This window comes from Mangifera indica, chromosome 6 (assembly GCF_011075055.1).
Source record: "Mangifera indica cultivar Alphonso chromosome 6, CATAS_Mindica_2.1, whole genome shotgun sequence".
Classification (NCBI taxonomy): Eukaryota; Viridiplantae; Streptophyta; class Magnoliopsida; order Sapindales; family Anacardiaceae; genus Mangifera; species Mangifera indica.
The window spans coordinates 797,397-820,040 of NC_058142.1; the positions used below are offsets into that span (position 1 = coordinate 797,397).

At 34.0% G+C, this 22,644-nt stretch overlaps 6 protein-coding genes across 6 annotated transcripts; 3 read left to right on the forward strand and 3 right to left on the reverse strand.

Moving 5' to 3' along the window:
* Positions 1 to 1,149: 1,149 nt before the first annotated feature.
* Positions 1,150 to 4,368, reverse strand: LOC123218516 (pentatricopeptide repeat-containing protein At4g04370). Its single transcript, XM_044639986.1, has one exon. The coding sequence runs from the start codon at positions 3,995 to 3,997 to the stop codon at positions 1,829 to 1,831; it is 2,169 nt and encodes a 722-aa protein (XP_044495921.1). The 5' UTR covers positions 3,998 to 4,368; the 3' UTR covers positions 1,150 to 1,828.
* A 576-nt stretch (positions 4,369 to 4,944) lies between these two features.
* LOC123218208 (pyridoxal phosphate homeostasis protein) lies at positions 4,945 to 7,397 on the reverse strand. Its single transcript, XM_044639498.1, has 7 exons — positions 7,003 to 7,397; positions 6,734 to 6,800; positions 6,583 to 6,629; positions 6,270 to 6,357; positions 5,573 to 5,706; positions 5,369 to 5,467; positions 4,945 to 5,215 (listed from the first exon to the last, which is right to left on the reverse strand). Exons 1-7 carry the CDS (start codon positions 7,297 to 7,299, stop codon positions 5,141 to 5,143), a joined length of 807 nt encoding a protein of 268 aa, XP_044495433.1. The 5' UTR covers positions 7,300 to 7,397; the 3' UTR covers positions 4,945 to 5,140.
* A 681-nt stretch (positions 7,398 to 8,078) lies between these two features.
* LOC123219799 (stigma-specific STIG1-like protein 1) lies at positions 8,079 to 8,927 on the forward strand. Its single transcript, XM_044641787.1, has one exon. It carries the CDS (start codon positions 8,416 to 8,418, stop codon positions 8,824 to 8,826), a length of 411 nt encoding a protein of 136 aa, XP_044497722.1. The 5' UTR covers positions 8,079 to 8,415; the 3' UTR covers positions 8,827 to 8,927.
* A 5,053-nt stretch (positions 8,928 to 13,980) lies between these two features.
* LOC123219518 (stigma-specific STIG1-like protein 3) lies at positions 13,981 to 14,699 on the forward strand. The gene has a single exon (XM_044641512.1). The coding sequence runs from the start codon at positions 14,015 to 14,017 to the stop codon at positions 14,462 to 14,464; it is 450 nt and encodes a 149-aa protein (XP_044497447.1). The 5' UTR covers positions 13,981 to 14,014; the 3' UTR covers positions 14,465 to 14,699.
* Positions 14,700 to 15,779: 1,080 nt separating this feature from the next.
* LOC123218844 (putative pectate lyase 2) lies at positions 15,780 to 17,822 on the forward strand. The gene is made up of 4 exons (XM_044640497.1): positions 15,780 to 16,475; positions 16,556 to 16,659; positions 17,373 to 17,511; positions 17,604 to 17,822. The coding sequence occupies exons 1-4, from the start codon at positions 15,780 to 15,782 to the stop codon at positions 17,820 to 17,822; spliced, it is 1,158 nt and encodes a 385-aa protein (XP_044496432.1).
* Positions 17,823 to 18,437: 615 nt separating this feature from the next.
* Positions 18,438 to 20,377, reverse strand: LOC123218593. Its single transcript, XM_044640089.1, has 3 exons — positions 19,408 to 20,377; positions 18,832 to 18,873; positions 18,438 to 18,752 (listed from the first exon to the last, which is right to left on the reverse strand). Exons 1-3 carry the CDS (start codon positions 20,231 to 20,233, stop codon positions 18,625 to 18,627), a joined length of 996 nt encoding a protein of 331 aa, XP_044496024.1. The 5' UTR covers positions 20,234 to 20,377; the 3' UTR covers positions 18,438 to 18,624.
* Between the last annotated feature and the right edge of the window lie 2,267 nt (positions 20,378 to 22,644).

The following is a 22,644-nucleotide window of genomic DNA, read 5'->3' on the forward strand; positions in this document are numbered from 1 at the left end:
GGTGTCAAAATAAGTGTGAGAAAAAATCTCACCTTTTAAACTAGTTTTCAAGATGAAAGGTGTTCAATAGTATTTGACAGTAATAAGTTTATGTAAATATAGCCTGTCAAAGATCTCATCAATAGAATTTGATTTGAATTAAGTTAACTATACTCAATGTTTAGCTCCATTCGAATCAAAGTTGAGCTAAAATTTTAATTCGAGTTGGACTCAAATCATTCTTTTTTGATACTGTTCATCTAAGTGACATTATTTATCTAATTAACAATCTCTTTGGTTAGATTAAACAAATTCAAGCTAACCATTATGAATCCAAACCAAACTTGAACTTATCCATGTTCAGGCGCAGCTTTAGTCCAGCAATCTGGATGTTAACTTACCACTACACTGTTGTTGCTACAAAAATACTTCGGAAAACAAGTTGCTGAATCACTATTTCCAGCTTACTAAATGAATGCGGCAAATTAGTTGGTGGCTGGAAATTTGTCGGTCGTGAATAACTGTTAATAACCGCAAATATTTTTTCGGAGCATATGAGTTTATGCATACCGTTTAATTATTCAACAAACGATTGTTTTTTTTTTTTTTCTCGGTTTCTAACAGCTGCTTGAAGAACATTGAGAAGATCTTACTTCGCTTAGACATAGCCTAACATAAAAGGTAAAAAAATTGTAACGTAGAAAAGCTGCCTCAAACAACTAGGAAAGAAAGAGGGTGTATGCATTTATATTTCATAAATATTCCGGAGATTGTTAGCTACAAGTAGATTAAATACATTGGAGTTGACAACCACTTTGTTAATAAGATGTTATGCTAATCCATAGGACACTGTTCTCGAGCCTGTAAAAGAGGCAACTTTAGGATTTTTTTTTTCCTTTTAAGAAAGGATCTAAATAAGGTTTGTGTTATGGATAGTATATAAACATATTATTTTCTTGCATAAATGAAATAATATGACTCTATTAGAGATAACCTTATTTTGGGTGAGCTAGAATCAATTAAACATGTTTTCTCTTTACTATGTGCTCTATATTGGGTGAATCATAATAAATTGTGTATGCTTTCTCTTTACTTTGCGGTTGTTTCATTTATTTACAATAAAGAGTGAATAAATACTGTACTTAAACAAACCAAGCCAAGCAGCGCATGTGCAACTAAGAACTGCAATTTAATTTGGTACAGCTACAGTTTCTTCTTTGTGAAACACCAACAATGAAGTCTCTGCACTTCAAAATAAATGATTCGATACATTAAGTATAAAGTAATGAGGTAGATGTGTAATGTGCAAAAACGTACTCTTTTAGTGCCCTACCATGTTGAGAATACAAGAATGATTCACATAAAAAGAATTACCAAGGGAAGGGTCCTCTGACTTTTCTGATCTGCCCTCTATTTTTCTCCCGATCAGCCTTTATTTCAAAACACATTTAATTTGAACTAGGTCGTTGTGATATGTAGTCTTGATTTCAGCTAACTTCTGATGTAACAGAATTCCTTGTACAGCTTTTGATGTTAGAAAGAATGTGATCTGTTATGGGTTCTGGTTCCCAGCAAAAAATTATGCAGTCTGTGTTCAACTCTCAAGCCACTACTCATAAGCTATAACTCAGCATCTATGCTTCACCAATACTACTCTTTCTGCAACTATACAAGTTATTTTTCAGTGTTGATCAGAAGCCAAAAGTTCCATATCCCATTATATGGCAAGTGCCAATGAATAACAATTATGTAGGCAGTGGAAGCTGTTTCTCAGGAGCCTCCCAATCGAGAGTTGTTTCTAAATAATCATAATCTCTAACATAAAATTTTTTTAAGGATATATCATGAATTAACTGACGTTGAAATTGATAGCCATTTTCCTCATTAACTTATTCAAGGTTTTTAATACAAATACTAGTTCTTCAAACTGGGGATGTGAACTATGATCCATAAAAAAAGTTGTTATCACCCCATTTAGTTCAATAAAACTCCAACCGGGGAGTTTTCTCAGGCCAAGAGACCTCATTAGGGTCCATGCTTCACCTACTCCTTCCCATCTATCCAGTGAAGCATAGCAGTGTGCTAGTTGAACATAGTTTCCCGCATCTGTAGGCCTCAACATGAGAACATCATTGGCAATAATTTTACTAAGTTTCATGTTACAAGTGGCCCGACAAGCATCAAGGAGTATGCCTAAAACTTCTACTGAAGGGTATGAGAAATTTCTCTTATATAAGTCATATGCTTCCTCAACCCTACCAGCCCGACAGAGGATATCAATGACGCATGCATGATGTTCAAGCTTAGCTTCAAACCCAAAATCTCTACTAATTGATTTGAATATGTTCAGACCCTGCTGGACAAACCCTTTATGACTACATGCAGAGAGAACTGCAAGGAACATCACATGGTTTGGTTCAAACCGAGTCAGTAGAAACTCTTCATACATCCTCAAAGCAATCTCTCCTTTGCCATGTGAACCATATCCGGCTATGATTGTGCTCCATGAAACCACATCATGTTGCGTCATCACATCAAAACACTTTTGAGCAGAATCTAAGTCACCACATTTGCAGTACATGTCAACCAGAGCTGTATCAACCAAGATGCATGGTCTTAGGCAACTCCTGACCACAATATTGTGGACCCACTTTCCCAGGTGAAGTGCCCCAACGGAAGCACAAGCTTGGAGGAGGGAAAGAACTGTTATTGAGTTAGGTTGTTGAAGGGTTGCCCTCATTTCAGTAAAGAGGAAGAAAGCCTTTGACAAATGGTTGTTCTGAGCATATCCAGCTATTATTGCATTCCATGAAACCAAATCTCTTCCACCCATCCGATCAAAAACAGTACAACTCTGCTCCAACTGACCACATTTTGCATACATGGTTATAAGAGAATTTTGGGCAGGGATGTCCAGTGTCGTCTCTTGTCTTATTATGTATCCATGAATGGAGGTCCCAAAATCCAAGGAACCCAATTGTGCACAAGCTGAAAGAGCACTACCTATTGTGGAATTAGATGGCTCTATTCTTGACTTTAACATCTCAGAGAAGATTAAAAGTGCCTTGTCAGCACAATCATTCTGCACAAGCCCAGATATCATTGCAGTCCATAAAACAACATCCTTCTCTTGCATCTGTTCGAAAATTCGAAATGCAACATTAACATTTCCGCATTTCATATACATAACTATAAGCGAAGTTACAATGTGTGTATCCAAGTGAAACCCTGCCCTCATAGTCTGTCCGTGGACCAACTTTCCCAATTCAAGATCATTCTCTGTTACATTTGCAGACAAAAGAGACCCAAATGTCTGATGATCAGGATCCACACCTTCAATTCTCATTCTATACAAAAGCCGAAATATTTCTCTAACATTACCAACTTGAGCATACCCTGAAATTAACGAATTCCACGAAATTAAATCCCTTTTATCCATCTTTTCAAACAAGTCCCTTGCATCCTCAACACTCCCGCATTTACCGTACACATTGATCATAGAATTAACCAGAGACATGTTGATCTCAAAACCATACAAAACAACACAACAATGCAAACACTTCACATGTTTAAGCTCCAACACCCCACATACCATTCCTAACAAAGTTACCGCACTAGGTTCAATCCGATTAATTCGCATTTGATTAAACATACAAAACGACATGTTAACATCCCCAGCACGAGAGTAACAGCCAATGATTCCAGTCCAAGCATACACGTCTTTATGAGGCATTAAATCAAACACTCTCCGCGCGATTTTTGCTCGACCAAATTTGGAGTAAAAACTGATCAAAGAGGAGGAAATATAAGGATCTAAAGATAAACCATTAACGAAAACTTGCTGGTGTAATGAGAGACCTAATGTAAAGAGGTTTAAAGAAATGCAAGATTTTAGGAGAGTGATGAAAGTGGAAGAGCTGCTTAAATTGACTTCAGGGTTAGCGTTTTGAGAAGAGAGGATGTTGACAAGTGACTTAATAGGATGGGAAGTGAAGAATGATGGTTTGAGCTTCCTCATAACTCAAAGCTGAAGTCAAAATTCCGATTCCAGTTTGGTGTTTACATTCAACTTTATAGCATTTGTCAACTGTTAAGAAACCTCCTCTGCTCTCTGGTAACGCTGCCAGTGTGGAGAAGACAATGTAATAACATAATGCTTAATGTTTCGGAAGATACGACATATAGCTTTTATATTACAGGGCGGTAAGCCTCACCACATCCAGGAACACTGCAACAGTCACACCACATTGAGCAAACACTACCATGTAATTGTAATTAGGTGACATGATGAACTCCAACCTCACATCGGATGAACACTTATGCAATGGAATTACAATTGAAACACACAATAATGGACGGTCCAACCCTATATCGGACAAACACTACAATGCAATTAGGAAATATGATAAACTTAAACTCAAAACCAGGTGAACACTGTAATGTGATTGCAACATAGAGTAATGATGATAAATATTATCACTTATATCAAAACTTGTATAATGTGAATATTACAAATGTAATTACAACTTAAAGATATGATAAAATTTAATACTAATAATATGAGTGAAATAAATGTTGCAATTAGAACACAAATCATTCAAATATTATAATATAAATCCATAATTTTTCTTTTTGTGAGATCCAAAGTTTCATATTTCGTATTTTAGATCTAATCATGATCTTAGGCCCAAAATGTGGTTGGGATTGACCCAATAAAGAATCCATTCCGAAATTTTCTGGACTGATTGCTATAAGCCTATAACTCAAGCAATATTTTACCCTTATGTCACCATAGTGGTTTAATGTGACTTGCAACCAGACCAGTGAGTCACAATGGTCCAATTTCAATCCCAAACTCCGCTTATCCAAACTAGATTGGCCACCAGGTCTTACTCGAACAAGTTGAATCAGTTGGTCCTATCCGGTCCATGTTTCAAATCAATGATTAAGAGTAGCAAAGGCTCCTAGATGAATTTGGTCCATCTCAAGTGTATGGTATAACTAGAGAGAACGTATGCAAATCAAAGTACAGATGGTCATTCTCATATCAAGAATCAAATAGCGTAAAATTATGATAAATCTGATAAATTATCAACGCATTAAAGAGGGGTACATAAAAACGCCAATAATGTCGTGGGCAAAGATAGAATTCAGCACAGATTTAATTCTTCTTTGGATATTCCCTTGCTCCAAATATCGTAGACCCAATTCTAACATTGTTACTGCCCATTTCAATCTGCAAAAGCAGCAACTTTTGTTATTAGTTCTGTAACTCTTGAATAAGCATAGCAAATCAAACATGCAAATATTTTTGTTCCAAAGATGATTTTGTGACATAATGGATGAGAGAGTAACAAAATTATTTGTTTAAGCTAAAAGTCTTCCTTACCGCTAGCTCGAAGTCACCAGACATGCCCATTGAAAGTTCACATTGTTCTTCTGGCATTCCAATTGCCTTGCAAACCTCACTTCTACACTGTGCTAATGTCTGATTACAGAATACAACCGTATGTTGGAACTTCTGCTGTTTTTCCATTGTATGCAAGGCATATGGATAAAAGAGAGAGAGTGTAAAAAGAAATTAGACTATAACCTTGAAGTTCTCTGGGGTTGATGTATAATCTAGCATCCCAATTGTCATAAGGCCACAAAACTCAAGGTTTGGGCAGCTTTGACTAACATGTTGTGCAAGTTCCACACACCCTGCGGGCTCAACACCAGATTTTGCTGCAACAGAGCAGATACCAAAAATGAATTCAGTACTGTTACCAAGCAGCACACAAAACACACTTGACCCTTCAAAATTCTTAAGATGAAAAGATACTTATGAAAACGAAATCAAGATTATAGTGAATAAAGTAAGTCACAAAATGCACAGCTGATATGCTTCGCACTGTAATGAAGACAATAGCAGAATCAGGGTTTTCTTTTAAAATTTTCAAATTCCAAAGGAATTTTACAAATAAGTGGGCATGAAGGGCATGCACCTTATGCACTACAAGACAAGATGAAACACTTTTGTACTTTGATCGGTAACTACATCAACAACTAACTGAACTAGGCGGATATGGGATATTGGATGTCCGATTGGAGAACAGGAATTTATTTGAAATCAACACTGAGGACAACCTATGGCCCAAGAACAAGTTCCAAACTAGATTAAAAGAGAAGACCTTGATTGGGAAAAATCTATAGCTAAAAGTGCAGTTTAGAGCATTAAACTTCCCATGCAACTGACAATATTGGAAATTTTGTAACAACAATGTGGTAACAAAAACTAATCAACTTACATTCTTCTCCACTGGTATTCACTTGGATAAAGACTTTTAATGGCTTTCTTTCCATGCTTGCAACCATACGATCAAGACGATCAGCAATCTGCAGAGAAAAAAAAAATTTGTGAAATCAAACAAAATGAGACTTGTCAAGGCCATCCAGAGAGCTTCTCCTTATAAGGGTACTCAACTCAGTGAACCAGTCAATAATTATCAGTACATCATACTCAAATCTCCTAAAATTAAACCCAAAAATAAATAAATAAAGCACATAAAAGGACAGCAAACTGAGTCACATGACAAAACAATACTTGGCAAAAGTTCTTACTTTCTTGTCATCCACAGTTTCTACCATTGCAAGGTTCGGCACACCAGCTGCACGAGAAATGATGAATTATATACAAATCAGACATCAAATGTCATCCTCTAGCAATCAAAGACAAAAAAATGCAAATGAAAATAATCAAAGAGTTCATTACTCAGTAAAGCTTTCACTTTATTGCTCTGTAAATTCCCAATAAAATGCCACTCTATATCATCTGGAAGCTGCAGGTTCAAAATCCATTCAAAACCAAGTAACCAAGTCAAAATCTATCCTTCACAATAATAAGCACAAAAACGAAACATCAAATTTTTGTTTCCTATCATCTGAAACCTCAATAAAATTAAAGACTTTGACCAACCAGTGACCTTTAAAAGTATTATCTCTTTCTATAATCAAATAAAACTAATTCAAATAAAAAAGGACCTGAGGAGCTTTCTCGACGAGTTCTTGAACATAATTTTCACCGAAGCATCTATGACCAGCGTCATAAACTTGACGTAGAAGAGAGACCGGCTTGGTTTTGCTAACGGCGACGATTCGGATTCGGTCCGGCCCGCGAGCCGACCGTTCGGCTGCTTGGTGAACTCTTTGGATCACGGAACGGAGCGCCGCCGCTGCGACGCCTTCTGTGGCGGCTGAGGACGCGGCCATGGCTTCTTCGTTGATATCAGGGTTGTTGTCTCTCTTGCTGTTGTCTTCTCCAAGTTCTAGATTCTTCATGTCCCTTCATTCACTCATTTCAGGTACAGACAGTGCCAAAACGCTGCGCATCAGCAACACCATCTGCGACGATTTGTATATTGCTTCTATTTTCTTTTTATCATACGCATTGAGAAATACATTAAATAACAATTTTATACATAAATTATTTGTATATGCATATATACAGAATTATAATTAAGGTTGAATTAAATTTAAATTGAATCTAAACAAGGGTTAATTTAAAATCGATGAACAAAAATTTGTTTAGCTTAAAGTCAACTTGATTTGTAAAATTGAAGTTTGAATTTAACTAAAAAGTAACTTGATTTTAAATTTATTTGAGCTTAATTCAAACTCAATTCGTTATGAAAAAGGGTTTAACCTTAACTCGAATTAGACATATTTAAATTCAAATACAACTTATTCAATCTAAACAACAAGCAAACTCGATCTACCTCAAATCATATCTAACCCTAATTATTGAAAAAAGGTTGAAGACTCATAGTGCAGATTTAGTAATCCATCTAATATATAAATGGGTAGTCTTCTAAGTGAGAGCCTATTTCCTAAGGTATAAGCTCTGAAATCTATAAACCTGTTCGACCCAAGATTTATGATATGATTTTCAAATTTGAAATTCCGTCACGGCTTGACACTTGTTTAGCATGCACCAATTTTTATCTTATATAATGAATTTTTGCAGTTGGAATTTTGGATTGTTGTTTGGTTACACTTTCACTTGTGATTTCAACGTCACCAAAAGAGGAAGTTAATGATTTGTTCGTTAAATTATTGTTTAGGCGAACTTATTTCTTCGACATTTTCTTGTATTGACATCACATTTTCTTCCTCCGATGTATTCTTTAGAGCCACAAATCAATCTGACCGACAGGAAGTTAGCAGCCAAGATTCATTGTGTATTGATTTTGCTTTACAGTCGGGATACAAAATCAAAGGAAGGTCGCTTTTCTTTACATCTACTCAAATGGATATCGCTGGAAGAAGTATTCAGTATTTTGTAAGATTTTTGCATGAATCAAGACCACAAACGCATAAAGCAAGACTTGCAAATTCATTTACCAAATTCAACTATATACACTCAAGCCCAACCTAGCAAATCGTCCTATCATAGCAATGAAGTTGCTAAACTCAACTCTCTTCTTCGCCCTTATCTCGGCAACATTACTCACTGTCAATGTTGCAGCAACAGTTACAAACCCAGATGCATACACTGAAGAGTTAAGCACTTCTTTGAGAGGGGTGAGCCGGTTGTTGGCGCAGCAGAATATGACTTGTGATAAGTTTCCGAGAGTGTGTCGACAGATGAAGAGCAGTCGAGGGCCAGACTGCTGCAAGAGAAAATGTGTTAATGTGAAGACAGATAAATTGAACTGTGGAATGTGCGGGTACAAGTGCAAGTATACTGAAATTTGCTGCAAAGGGCAGTGCGTGAATGCTTCATTTGACGAGAGAAATTGTGGAGGGTGCAATGAGAAGTGCAAGAAGGGAGAGTACTGTGTTTATGGGATGTGCAACTATGCATGATCAATATATTACATATACTACTAGTTTATGTTGTAATGCTGTTTATAATCTTCCCTGCAAGGGATGTAAAGAGTCTTGATCTATTTCAAAATTACAAACAATGGTGGAACGCTATTGTTCTGCGTCAATAATTTGAGTAATTTTGACTTTATGCGTTGGTAAGATTTCTCGTCACACTTTGGAGGCTTCTTACTATATAACATTATGCTTGTATAGATCTTTCTGCTTTTTATTAATAACTCCCTTGATTCGTGGCATAATATAACAGAGAAGTAACTTACGTCAAACTGAACATGTGTGCTTTGGGAAGGTGCATAGAATCAAGTTGTTTGCTTCTTAATGAAGTAGTACTCAATTTCCCTTCAAACTCATGCAATTATTTAACTTTTATTATATATTTTTTTAGTAAGCACAAATCTCTTAGTCATTCTCTATGATTTTGGAATCAAGTATCCAATATGTTCAATATGAATACAAATATAAAATCACAAGCTTAATTCTAATACTATATTTGTTCAATTTTTATAAAAAATTATAAACACTGTTAAGTTGAAAATATTTATTGTTTAATAATATCTAATAAATATATTTAATAAACCCGATTAAATCCTTTAATTGGGTTAAAATTCAGTTTAAATCTAAAAATATTTATAATCACTAAACACGATTATAATCTATATCAAAATGAGTGTAGTTAGGTTTAGGGTTAAATAGCACATGAAGCGTGATGAAGGGTGCAATATGCAGGATAGCCAAGCACTGCCCAAATATTCTAACTAGGGAATATGTTAAGGCATATTCCTTTATAAAGACGTGAAAGCAAGAAGTTGTTATCTCCAAATAAAGAACTGATTCAAAGTTAATATATACACACACACACACCGTAAATGTATTTAATTGGTTTCTTCTCCTTTCCTCAATTTTCTTTCTCATTTTCGAATTCTAGCTCATCAATTCTCACCCTAACTTCTCTTTACTTGCACATAAATGGATAACGACAATCCATTACAGATATTAAACTCTTTCATCCGTTTCCCATAAAGATTTCCCCTATGTATGATCTACCTCTCTGTTCAACTTTCTTAAACAACCTTAAACTTGTTATTTTTTATATTACTTGTTATATTAATTGAAAATAAAGATATTTTTATCCTAAAAAATTAATAAGTCAATAATATAATTATTATAAAATTAAAATTAGTTTGATAATATTTTAATACCTAAAATAAAAGTGTTATTTTATTTATATTATCAGTTACATCACTATTAATAATATAATATTACTCTAATATTTTATTATCTATAAATCAAATAAAATAATATAAGTAATAAAACCAAGATAATATTTGATTATTGGTAACCAAACACCTCCTAAGAGATTTGTATTCCACCCCTACCTTTGTATAATCTACTAAATTTATAGGAATTAATTTCATATTATGTTTCGTGTAAAAATGGAGTAGTTATTATGTCTTAATTTGATAAAAAGTTATTGTTTTTCTACTTGTTTGGTCATTATACTTGTGACTTATTGTTTTGTTAGTGTCGTCTCGTAGGTGTGACCAAGGAAGAATTTTACAGGCTTATTTCAATGTTAAAAATATGTAATCTTGAAATGATAAAATTTTGATAATATGGTTAATTTTTAGTTCGACCAATGTTTACATGATTCTTATATTTTCTAACAAGTAAAAATCAATGATTATAAATGTCAGTAACCATACTTAAACTGGAATAAGAAATGTGATTTGTCTTTGAGCTCCACACCGTGTTTAAATATATTGACATTAAACTATGTGCATTCAGTTTTGAGAGGAGTGAACCGGTTGTTGGCACACCAGAAAAATGGCAACAAATATGACTTATGATAAGTTTCCAAGATTGTGTCAACAGATGAAGAGCAGTCGAGGGCCAGACTGCTGCAAAAGAAGATGTGTTAATGTGAAGACAGATAAATTGAACTGTGGAATGTGCGGGTACAAGAGCAAGTATACAGAAATTTGCTGCAAAGGGCAATGCGTGAATGCTTCATTTGGCAAGAGAAATTGTGGTGGTTGCAATAAGAAGTGCAAGAAGGGAGAGTACTGTGTTTATGGGATGTGCAATTATGTGAAATCTTATATATTGCCGGTTTTATGATAAACTTGCAAATGTACGTTGAGTTTTGAATTAACACATTAAAGCAAGGAAAGAGCATCAAGGTTGTTTATTAACTACGGATGACCTAAATTAATTAAGTTGTAATGCTGTTTATAATCTTCCCTGCAAAGGATGTAAAAAGTTTTGATTGATTTCAAAATTACAACAGTGTAAAGCCTTTTTTTTTCACTTCAATAATTTTAGTGACGTTGAATTTACAGGTTGATGAGATTTCTCGTTGCAATTTGGAGTCTTCTTACCATATGGACATTATGCTTGTTTAGATCTTTCTACTTATTATTCATAAATCCCTTGATTCTTGGCATGCTATAACAGGGAAGTAACTTAGGTCAAACTGAACATGTGTGCTTGGGGAAGGTGCATAGAATCAAGCTTGCTTCACCCTGCCGAAGAAAAAAATAAAATAGTTAATAAAGTGGTAGTACTCAATTTCCCTTTAAATTCATGCAATCTTATAATTTTAATTTTATATTTTTAGTAAGGTTAAATCTCTTAATTAGTCATTCTCTTTGACTTTGGAATTAATTATCTAGATAAAGCTAAAAATTTGTTCAACTATCTCCTACAACATGTTGGGAGGCATAAAACTATTAGATAGAAAATATTTAATAAACCATTTTAAATTTTAATTATATTATACTTATATCATTGATTTGGTGAATCGGTCGACTCATAAACTTGTTCTTTAATCGGATCAAGATCCAATCCGGACCAAAAACATTGGTAAGCACAATAAAATCTATATCTTATGGTTAATTAGCTCATGAGGTGTGATGAAGAGTGCAATATGCAGGATAGCCAAACACTGCCCAAATATTCTGACTAAGGAAAATATCGAGGCAAAGTTCTTAATAAAGACGTAAAAGCAAGAAGTTGTCATCTCGAAAGTTTAGTGCTTCTGTAACTGATTCAAACTTAATAGGCAACGTCGTGGTCTGTGTTCTTTCCGTTGATCAAGTAAACAAAGCCTGCCTATCCCTGCTAAGAGCTGACGACATTACATATTTTCCACGTCTCTGTCCTTTCGTATGCAGTCCATTATAAAGTATGAACATCTGTATTTTAAAAAGATAAATTAATCACCTTAAACCCTGAAAGCATATAAATAAATAAATAAATAGATGACGTATTATTCAAATAGTTGTAAGGTCATATTTACCCTTAGAAAATATAGGAAGGCTATACTAAAAAAGTGAGTGGTATGCAACGACTAGCTAGATAATCTAAACACAAATCAACTTAAATTGTCGAAAGGAATTCCTGCTGCAGGCTTATACGCCTCCGCGGGCTGCGATGACTTGTGAGAAGTACCCGATTGTTTGCCAAAGCAAGGGCAGTCTGGGGCCTCACTGCTGCAACAAGCAATGTGTCAATGTGCTGACAGACAAACTCAACCGTGGGAAGTGTGGGAAGAAATGCAACTACTCAGAAATGTGCTGCCAAGGAGTGTGTGTAAATCCTTCTTTCAATGAGAATCACTGCGGCAAATGCAACAACCAGTGCAAGAAGGGAGGTTCCTGTGCTTATGGATTGTGCAACTACGCCTAGTCTGCCAAGTCCTTGGCCTCTATATAGTTAATTATTTAGCAAATTAACATGCATGATTTATTATATATATAATAAGTAGTGTGTGTATGTGTGTTTAGGGTTGATTGATGGAAAAACCATACGTTACTCTTTGATTTATGGCTTTTCCATGCATTACGTCGTTAAATTACATCTTAATATATAATTATATAATATTATTAATAATTAAGTACATATAGTTGTTTTATTTACGTGCGAGAAAATATTCCAACAAAGTATATACAATCATTATATAAACAAATTTTCGATAGAGTACATATATATAATTATTACATAGAAGTAAATTTTTTTGGCTCTTTGAGGGATTCTAACCCAAGCCCTCCTTTTGTATAATCCACTAAATTTATTCAGATTAATATCCTAATCCATTTCACATAGAGATGGAATAATTATTTTATTTCAATTTAATAAATTAATAAAAAATTATTTTGAAAAATTATTATCTCTAGATGAGGACGTCATGGGAGTGTGATCATTAAAGAGTTTTGCAAGCTTACTTCAACGTTAAAAAATATGTAATCTTTAAAGAATAAATAGTTAATTTTTAGTTGGACTAAAGTTTACATGGTTCTTCAATTAACTAACAATTAATTATTAATGTTTATAAATGTCATTAGTCATACTTAAAATGGAATAAGAAACGTGATTCGTCTCTGACCTAGACAACGTGGTTAAATAAAGCATTTACATAAAATATGGTCAATCTTGCCTACAAAAATAGAAGTCAAATCATAGAATCGATGAAAGTGCTTTCTTAACGGTTTTCATAACAAGTGAAAGGGCAATTCAAGAGCTTAATCGGAACCCGAGAGCTGACGTTTTATAGAGCAGTCAAACCATAGAATTTTTATATTGAAGGAAAACAAAATTCCTTGTATATAGTACTTTAATATTATAGCTGAATTCTTTACGAGTTTTAAATTTCAATCTCGTGGACAATCTTGTTGACCATGCGCTACAATACCATTCTATCATAAGTTGCTTCCACACAAAAAGTTCATTGTCGCTACTTGCAAGTTGCCATCTCTTTCCTTGTATTTGTTCTTAATATTTTAATTTCTACATTAATATTACAAATTTCTGAGAAAAATTATCTAGATTTTATTAGAATTGACGATCATTTTGTTTAAATTAATTTTTTTCAAAAATTTTCAGCTAATTCAAATGAAAGAGAATTGCTAGCAAGAGGATATAATTTCAATTTCTTCCCTAATTTTACCTAATTTATACTATAATATTTCTCCCTGTGGCCTAACTTTGTTTACTTCAATTTTCTTTAGCCATTTGAATTTGACCACTCCACTAACAATCCACACCCTCTGAAAGTCTTAAACTCGATTCCCATGCAGTTGCCTTGCTAGAGCAGCTCTTTTATCTCACTATAAATACTTCACCAATCCTCCATTCTTCCCCACATCCAAAACACTCAGCATTATTCATTATGAATTCCCTCAAGCTCATCTCGTTGCTTCTGTTGGCCACGCTCATGGCCACAATCACAATTCCTGATCTCATTGACGCTGCAACACTATCAGAAGAAGAAAGATTGAATGTCGAGGAGGAAGAGTTGACAACTTCATTACGTGTTGCAGGCCGCTTTCTGGCTTCCAATGGGAAGTCGCCTCGGCTTCAAACAAAGACATGTGACAAATACCCTACAGTTTGCCGCGCCAAGGGGAGCCCGGGGCCGTACTGCTGCAAGAAGAAATGTGTAAACGTGATGACAGACGAGCTCAATTGCGGCATGTGCGGGAAGAAGTGTAAGTTCTCGGAGACTTGCTGCAAAGGGCAGTGTGTGAATACGATGTTCAACACCAAGCACTGTGGAGGCTGCAACAAGAAGTGCAAAAAAGGGAAAACATGCACGTATGGAATGTGCAATTATTCGTAGATATGGTGCTCCATGTACATTTCTGGATCGAGCTCAGGCTGGATTTAGAGCAGTAAAACTGGTTAATCGATTTGTTCATGGTTTTAATTAGTGTGTGTGCCTAGTAATAAAGGCAAGTCATCGATATCTCTCATGACTTGTCAATATTTGTTCAATTCTTCCATTTTATATTAATTCATGCAGATGTAATATTACTGTATACACAATTAAGTATTAGTTTGTAACTTCTCATCAAGTTGATATGTTATTTTTGCATTAACTCTAAGAAATAGGAAATTAATACTGCCAAGTTATTTTATAAGAAAAATATAGTATTTAAAAAACTGTACACTAACAAAAAACACTAATTTGTGGCCTGTCATTAGAAGCAAACCAAAAACACTGTGTTTGCTAGCATTAATAATAGTACAAAATTAGTATTGGTTGAGATTTAAAGTTGCCATTTCAGCCTAAAAAACATAACATATTTCATTAAAAAATGCTAGCAAACAGTGGGTAATAAACAATTTAGACCTCATTTTATCTATGAATAAAATTGTTGGAATTTGTGACCATTTCATATAAGCTGCAATACACTGGTTTGAGATATTAAAATAATATTAATTTTGATAAACATAACTTTGTTTTAGGTTAATTACGATAAATTTTATATTCTTTCTATTTACTATTTATATTGATTTAAATGTGAATATTTATTTTATCGATTTCACATGTTTTTAGAATTCATTTATAGATGATATCAAATATTTATTAACTAATTCAATTTTAGTTTAACATCATGTTTTTTTTTTCTTTTAATAATCTCTAAAAAGTATCAGTTTTAATAGTACTTTCTTTAATGTTCAAATGAGTGACATTTGTAATATATAAAATATTTTTAAATGTTGAAAAGAAGAAGGAAAATGTTGTATGTCTTTCGGAAATTAAAAAAAAAAAAAACTATAGATTATAAGAACTTCCGAGTCAAAACTTTTAAATTATTGAAGTCCACTGTACTATCTAACATTCTTCTGAACATTTTCTCTATTCCCACCGGCCATGTGCATATCCTAATCCATTGAATATATATTTGGAAAACTATGCAATATGAAGTGCTAAATATTTTATGACTTTACCCTAAATCTATATACAATGTCAATGAGCCAAATGCTTAATTATCTCGTACGTGCAACCACGTTTTGTGTAGCACCAAAATCTTACCAAACAACTTACGATAGCAGAATTAAGCACTAAATCGTGTGCACCAGCTTCTCATTTCTTATATATTAACTAAGTCTTCTTTTTACTTTATGTATCTCAAACTTCAAGCTTTGATATGGCCTCTAGATCAGCCACCCTCTTTTTGTTTCTTCCTTGTATTTTGATCATAACCTTTGCTTCAACTTCAAATGCATATTCACTGGAGGGATATCCTAAGAAGGTTGTCATGAATGTAATAGACTCATGCCGGCGTTGGAAATCTGATTGGGCGACTAATCGTCAAGCTTTGGCTGATTGTGCGGTGGGGTTTGGAAAAGGTGCCGTTGGAGGAAAATATGGCACAATTTATGTAGTTACTAGTAGTGCTGATGATCCTGTGAACCCTAAACCTGGAACCCTGAGGTATGGCGTTATCCAAACAGAAGCGCTTTGGGTTATTTTTGCCAAGGACATGGTTATTCAGCTTAAAAATGAGCTTATAATGAATAGTTATAAGACCATTGACGGGAGAGGAGTTAAAGTGGAGATTGCTAATGGACCATGCATAACTATACAAGATGTTAGCCATGTGATTATTCATGGAATCGGCATCCATGATTGTAAGCCAGGGAAAGCTGGCCGTGTTAGGAGTAATACTACACATGTCGGGCTTCGAGGTGGCTCGGACGGCGACGCAATTGCTGTCTTTGCTTCTTCAAATATCTGGATTGACCATTGTTTTCTTGCTCGTTGTTTTGATGGCCTAATCGATGTCATTCATGCTTCAACTGCAATCACCATCTCTAACAATTACTTCTCTCAACATGACAAAGTAGGTTGACTTTATTATGAGGATCCATTAATGGTTTTGTATGTGACTCTGATTAATCAAGTAGCAGTATTAATTTACAGGTGATGCTGCTTGGACACAACGATGAGTTCACCTCAGATAAAGTGATGAAAGTTACAGTAATCTTCAACCGTTTTGGGGAGGGACTTATTGAGAGGATGCCCAGGTGAGGAAAATTGAAAATTAATCTAATCTTGATTATTAAATCCTTGTAGGAGTTATTGGCCTCTCCCGTCCCAATCGATAGCTCAAGGTGTGAGGCTTACAATATTAGCCCATTTTCTAATAGACGTGAGACAACTTAACAACATAGTTTGACACTTTTTATAATCAATTATATACGTAAAACTAATTTAAGGTTTTTTTAATAGATATGAGGCAACCCAATAACTTGTAATCGGTTTAACACTTCTCACAACTAGCCACTCACCCCAAAATCTAATTAAGATTTTCTAATAAATGTGGAATAATCAAACAACCTATTATCGGTATGATATTTCTTATAACTAGTTATCTATCCTAAAACTTAGCTTAAGACGTAAGATTTTTTCTTATAGATACTAGTGTATTTCTTAATAAATGTGAGACAATCTAACAATCTATCATCTAAAAGAATAATTACTAGTTAGATCTTCACTTAAATCAATAGTTTTATTAGACCTTAGATAAAGTTGTTATAATGAAAATTTGATACTATTGTTAAATGTTATCAAAATTCTCTCACTCTAAAAACTACCTCAAAGAGTGAGATTTTTTCTCGTATTATAAATTCATACTTAACCCCTTTTCCCCCTGATATGATACAAGCCAACAAATCCCAATAGGTTAATTGACGTAATTTATATTAACTAAATCTGAAAGAGTTTTTATTGCATGCAGGGTGAGGTTTGGCTATGCTCACGTTGCAAACAACAGATATGATGAGTGGAAAATGTATGCAATCGGTGGCAGTGCTGATCCAACCATTCTGAGTGAAGGCAATTACTTTGTGGCTCCAAATAATCCCAACGCCAAAGAGGTAAACATGTATAACATCTTTTAACCTTCATTTCGGTATTAATATAATTAATATTTGGATATATTTATAACTGTATTTGTCTTGAATAACAGGTTACAAAGAGAGAGGTTAAAAATGGCTGGAAAAATTGGAAATGGAGGAGTTCTGGAGATGTGTTTCTGAATGGAGCTTATTTTGTTCCATCAGGATATGGAAGTTGTGCGCCAAATTACTTCAAAGCTCAATCTTTTATTGCTGCATCAGGAGCCATGGTTCCTGCTTTAACAGCTAGTGCAGGCCCTCTGCAATGTGTTGTTTGGAATGCATGTTGATATCTTTGATCCTTAAATATTCAAAGCTTTTGCTATATTTATATATATGTAATGAGTTCTTTCCTTTTTAATCTTTCTTGTAAATTTCTCTGCTCATGTACTTTCGTTTTTGAGGAAGTGCAAGACGCTTGATGTATGGCAGAAGGACACTCAATCTTGCAGTTAATTCGTACTGCTGGTTTTGGTGCATTGCTATGAAATAAATTACTAAGAACAATAAAGAGCGAACTGTCAAAATTTTGGAATATATAACTCCCACTGGGGGGGCTGAGTTGAAGAAAGTCGAATTCATGGATCAAAATCCAAATGGACCCAATTTCAAGACTCGTTTTAGTATAATGGGATAACGTAAAAAGCTAGACCATTGGGTTAAAACCCAGACCATGATTCTGGCCAGTCAAGAAGAGTTATACTCAAGTTTAACCTAGGTGGATCCTGTCTTAGGCTAGTTAAAAAGAGTCGAACCAAAGTTTAATGTAGATAGAACTTGTTTCAAGCTTCCAGGAAGAGCTAAATGGATCATGTGTCACACTAGTCAAGGCGAGTAGGAATTGCTAAAAAGAGCTAGAGTCTGTTTTAAACTGACAAGTTCAACCGGAGGAGCATTGGAATATAGAAGAACTAATTGGGAAGAAAAATAAAAGTAACATGATTAATAAAGATTCATACAGAAGTGGGGGGCTTTCTCAACATTGTGTATAAACAAAGAAACATTAAAGGAGAAATGTTAAAGTGAAAAAACAAAAAAGCAATTCAAAGAATAACAAAAAGCAGAATAAAGAAGATGTTCAGGTGTTTGATTTTAGAAAAGCCTATTCTCATTGCTTTGAACACCACATGTTACTGGTGCTTTTGCTCTCACTTTCTTCAAGTACCAAACACCAGCTCCAATGGCTACAACCCCAGCAGCTGAAACTCCACTCACCGTCCCTGCAAAAATTATTCAAAGCAAATTCACTATTTAATCTTTCAGTCTACCTATATTTCATCTTCATATCAATATACATACCTGCAATCACTCCGGAGTTACTATGCTTTGAAAGAGCATGATCTGCAAAATTATAACCATATAATTAAGTGATAGTTAAAAATTATTAATTAAGTCTGGATATGATCTGAGTCAAACTTAAACATAAATTGGGTCGAGTTCGACTAAAATTGATGAATAGATGGTTTGAATTCATTGAGCTATACTAAAAGGAAGCTTAAGCTAGACTCGGTAGGGAAGTTTGAAACTTAAGTTTTTTACTCGAGTTTCGATACTTAAAACAACATTGTTTTTCTCATTTGTTTTCATAATACATAAAATAATGTTGTTTTGATAATCATTAATTCGACTAAGTATGATTGAAGTAATGAGTCAAACTCAAACTAATTTGAGTCAAATGATTGACTCACAAATTAAATCAAGCTAAATACCTGAGTTTGACTTAGTTACCAAACAAGCCTAAAACTCTAACTCAATCCATACAAACTCAATTCAAGCTCAACCGAATTGAATCTGCATTCGAGACCCAGCCAACTCGTTCAGAGCCAGCCCTACTATTAATTTGATTAACATGAACAGATGGAAATATTTTCCAACCTTTACAGTAAGTAGTGACATTTCCTTTCCCACATAAACACAGGAAATTCTGTGTTTCCGTGTCAAATCCGCAAGTTCCACCGCCCTTGGTCATATCCTGGCACTGCGAGCAACGAGTGGTCACCGGAATATCAAAATCCACTCGAATTCCATACTCCGGAACCTGATCATAAGGCGGATTACTTCCAATATTTCTCCAATAAACACTCGTATAAGAAGCGCAATACTTGAGCATCAACCTCAAAGACTCGGTAGCTTTCGGATAATAAGCGCAGCAAGAAGAACCATGCAAAGCCGAGGCACATTCAGGTAAGTGCCTGCAAAGATAACTCGAACTATCGCACGATGAATCACAACGTTCAGGGAAACGTTCACAAAAGATCGGCTTCGGCTCGATGATCACGTTGGATTCGCTACAGTTGAAGAAGAGATAGTCGTTTTGAGGGGAAAGTGAGAAATGCGTGCTTGTGTCGAGACTGAAGGGTCTGGTGGGACGAAAGTTATCGCCATCTTGACAATGCCACATGAATGGATCGTTAAGAAGAATGTGATGGTCCGAGTAGCTTATGCTGTGAACTGGGTATCTCCCGGAGGGCGTTCGGAGCTCGAGCTTGCCGTAGTCCGAGCACACGAGCATGTGTCTATAATAAGGGCTTCCGCAGCCGTCGTCGATGCCGAAAGGGTAGTTAATTGGGATGTCTCCGCAGGCGGTTCTGCAGAGGCTTGCTTGTGCCGTTGTGGTGATTTTCAGAAATTGGAAGATTACTAGAATGATTAGGAAACAAAAATTGTAAGAACAGGGACATGAAGATTGAGAATTTGACATGGGGATGTTGTTCAAGAAGCTGAAGGGTGGAGAAAGAATTAGAATTTGAAAATCTGTGATTCAAGTTATGAATTGAAAGGTGAAGAAGATGGTGAGAAAAGTAGTCAAGATGAGTAAAGTGGAGAGTTGAATGAGAATAAAATTAAAGAATCTCAAAAGTGTTTTCTTTTATAATCTTTCTCGTTACTACAAGTATTTAGTATTCTTACAATAAAAAAATAGTTTTGCTTCTTTCGCTGCCCAGGTATCTGATCCGAGTACTAAGGGATGGATTTTATACAGAATCAGTTGATTTTGAGTCGTAGCTTCTAACTCAGCACATCTGATTTTTACCTTCTCCATTCTGCTTGTAATATTATTTTCAAACTTTTAATAATATTTGCATTCCTGTATAACTAATCCGATTATACTATACATTAGCTCAGATAAGCTCAAGTTTAAGTTAGATATTATAAATTTAATTTGAATTTGAGCCGGTCTTAAACTTATCTTAATTCTAATCAAATCTATCCTAAGTTATGGATAAAATTATAATCAATCCAAATTGAATTCAAACAAAGCTTAGTTTGATATTAGTTCGAATCCAAAAGAGTCATCTTGAGATTTGCTCAAAATTGGCAAGATGAAACTCGAACTCAAATAAAAAATAAATTTACTTTTAATTCAATACATATTGATTTGAATTCATATATTTAAATCTACCCAAACTAGATTCATTTTATGAAAATAAATTCAATTTTTAACTCAAACTTGACTGATTCAATTTGAGTTCAAATAACTCAAATCAAATTCGAGTGTGGGGTAGACCAAGTAAAGAGCATATATTAAACAAAATGTTAATGTTCATATTTCATCATAATACAACGTTGCACATTTACATCGCATTCTGAAAAGTGAAATAGATTTTTCTAATGGATGGCATGGACCTACTGGTCCAGTTGTTAGCCCAAATATAATCCAATGGGTTCATATTGGGCCTTCATTTGGGCCCTAATATAGCCATCGTTGAAAGAGTTGACTGTGAAAAAGAAGAACTACAAAACGAATTTCAATTTCTTTTCTGGTTATAATCTATTTAATTATTCAATAATTTTCTTTCAATCCAAACACTCTATTCCACGCATTTCAACTCCAAAAGATCTTTGAATCCTCGTGATGCTTCACAGTTAAAGATAACTTAATATTCTCTCTTTCTTTACATAGTCCTAATTATTTTATAATAATACATTAACGTTAATATATAGATTATTACTGATTATTTTACTTTTTGTCAAATCTTTGATATCTCAAAACGTGGCAAAACTTTTGTATAGATTAAACAAGATGTCAAAATTTACACCATGAGATTTGACAATTTGGAATTGAGTTTGTGTTTCACTCGATGAGATCTTGACAACAAGTAACAATGAATAACTCACCATGGTTGTGTTCCTTTATGGTAACATGTTTTTGACCAAGTAAATTATAATATCAACTTTAGATTTATGGTTTGATGCAATCTGAATCAATTTCAAACAAAACTCAGTTTAAGATAAACTTAAGATCGATGAGTTGAAATTAGAACTCAATTTAAAAACCATTTTACTTTAGATTTGTTCAACTTATTTTATAAAAAATATGTATAATCCTTAATATGAACTCAAATTGTTCAATCTGAATTTAAATTCAAGTTTGAGTAACTCAAATCGAATCAAGTCTTAATAAGGCTGTTGCTAAATCATATCATATTAATCTAGTTCATGAACAATTGAGTCAAAATATGACAATGCAAATTATATTTTTCAACGTTTGGCTTAGTCACGTGACAATGGAAAGTTGGAAAAAATTTGGTTTGTAATTACTATTCTGATATTTATGAACAATAGAGTCAAATTTTAACAAGACAAATTACATTTTCATGCTTCCCTGGCTGTAATAAGTCACTTGAAAAGATAAAGTTGAATAGAATAAATAAGTGAATTTTATTGAATTAATGTCAATATATTTTTAAAGTTTTCTTGGTCAAAGAAAAGGAAATTTAAAATTAATTCCACCAATCACTCGATTCACACATACAAAAATATAATAAAATTATATATATAATTTAATATATAAATAATAATATATTATTATATAATCGAGTGTTATTTTATTATTAATTTTAAATTATTTAATCATATAATAATACATTATTATTTGTACATAAAATTATATACATAACACTACTTATAAGAAAATTAATTAAAATTTCAGGGGAAAGAAACTTAAACTGTAATTATGGTTGATATAGGTGATTAATTTATATCAATTATGACTATGTCACTATTTAGGATCAACCAAGTGTCTAACAGCACAATTAAAGAAAGAAGTAAGGTTGAAATTTTAAGCCAGCGCCGCATGAATTTTCTGAAGTTTAAATAGTACTGGGGTAA